At 40.3% G+C, this 2,065-nt stretch overlaps 1 protein-coding gene across 1 annotated transcript; it reads left to right on the top strand.

The window, feature by feature from the left end:
* Window positions 1-833: 833 nt before the first annotated feature.
* Window positions 834-1,802, top strand: LOC139011490 (olfactory receptor-like protein OLF4). The gene has a single exon (XM_070417012.1). It carries the CDS (start codon window positions 834-836, stop codon window positions 1,800-1,802), a length of 969 nt encoding a protein of 322 aa, XP_070273113.1.
* Window positions 1,803-2,065: the final 263 nt, after the last annotated feature.

The following is a 2,065-nucleotide window of genomic DNA, read 5'->3' on the forward strand; positions in this document are numbered from 1 at the left end:
AATTTCAGGAGCACCACATAATGATTCTGTACTTGTATATATTGCATTATAACCTCCACAGTATGTCTGGTTAACATCTGTCACAATAATAGTTGCATTTTTTTCTTGTCATAGGAACAATTAAAATATACACTCTAGCTACTTCCAAGTACACAAAACAGTATTATTAACTATAGTCACCATACTGTGCTTTATACCCCAACCATTCCCTTTTTTGTTTTTATTTTTATTAATGAAAGAATTGAGTAAGACACAGAATTTTTTATGTGTCTTCACATTTAAAAGAAAACTGTAATGAGAAATGGGACTAGAGATATTCTTTTTTTTCTTTTTTTTCTATTCTTTTCTTTTTTACTTTTTTTTTATTGCTAAAAGTATTACAAAGGGTATTACATATGTGTCCTTTCCCCCACCCCCACGCCCGTGACAATCCCCTGGCCTCCCTTACCCCCAAGTGTCTTATGTCCATTGGTTATGCTTATATGCATGCATGCAAGTCCTTTGGTTGATCTCTTACCCCCCCTCACTCCTGCCCCCCAACCCTCACCGGCCTTCCCGCTGCAGTTTGACAATCTGTTTGAGGCAGCTCTGCCTCTGTATCTATTATTGTTCAAAAGTTTGTAATGGTCTTTATTATCCATGAATAAGTGAGATCATGTGGTATTTTTCCTTCATTGACTGGCTTATTTCACAGACCAGACATACACAAAATACGGAAATTAGTTCTTTGATTCCAAATATAGAAGGTAGCATTTATGTTAGGTTACAAATGCTTACTTGTGGAAAAATTAGTCATGATACTTTTCCTATATCCTGGTAGTCACCTGCACCACATGGAACTAGGGAACCTCACAGGATTTTCAGAATTTCTTCTTCTGGGATTATCAGAGGAACCAGAATTGCAACCCCTCATATTTGGGCTTTTCCTCTCCATGTACCTGATCACTGTGTTTGGAAACCTGCTCATGATCTTGGCTGTCAGCTCAGACTCCCACCTCCACACACCCATGTACTTCTTCCTCTCCAACCTGTCCTTGGTAGACATCTGTTTCACCTCCACCACCGTCCCAAAGATGCTGTGGAACATCCAGACACAGAGCAAAGTAATAACCTATAAAGGCTGTATCACCCAGATGTATTTTTTCATATTGTTTGGGGGACTGGACAACTTCCTTCTGACTGTAATGGCCTATGACCGGTTTGTGGCCATCTGCCACCCCCTGCACTACATGGTCATCATGAACCCCCGGCTCTGTGGACTGCTGCTTCTGGTGTCCTGGATCATTAGTGCCCTGCATTCCTTGTTAGAAAGCTCAATGGTGTTGAGACTGTCTTTCTATTCAGATTTAGAAATTCCACACTTTTTCTGTGAACTCAATCAGATGGTCCAACTTGCCTATTCCAACACCTTTCTTAATAACATGGTGATGTATTTTGGAGCTGTGCTCCTGGGTGGTGGTCCCTTTGTTTGTATCCTTTACTCTTACTCTAAGATAGTATTCTCCATCTGTGGAATCCCATCAGCTCAAGGGAAGTATAAAGCATTTTCTGCCTGTGCATCTCACCTCTTGGTTGTCTCCCTTTTTTATGGGACAATCCTAGGAGTGTATTTCAGCTCTGCTGTTACCCAAAGCTCACAATCAAGTGCAGCAGCCTCAGTGATGTACACTGTGGTCACACCCATGCTGAACCCCTTCATCTACAGTCTCAGGAACAAAGACCTAAAGAGTGCTCTGAAAAGATTGCTTGGGATGGCAGTTATGAAAGGACGACTTGTCCTAGGGCTGAAGAAATGCACATGACAGCTGGACTCCAAGCCTCAGAGCCAGATGTCAGGATTTTTAGATCAGGTTGTGGAAGAAGAATGTACTCTCTCTGCTCATTTTTGGATTTTCTTTTTCTATGATTTCTATATAATTTAATTGTATCACTTTATTAATTTTTTGATTTTGTGAGATCTGACAGTTTTTCCTTTGTTGTTTTTCTCTTCTCCCAAATGATTCCCATCCTTGGATAAAATATTTGGAAATTCCCATTTATCTCATGAGTCTCCATGGATTTCTTG

Source organism: Myotis yumanensis, unplaced genomic scaffold (genome assembly GCF_028538775.1).
Source record: "Myotis yumanensis isolate MYYU_CA2020_CCGP unplaced genomic scaffold, mMyoYum1.0.hap1 SCAF_5, whole genome shotgun sequence".
In the NCBI taxonomy this organism is placed as follows: Eukaryota; Metazoa; Chordata; class Mammalia; order Chiroptera; family Vespertilionidae; genus Myotis; species Myotis yumanensis.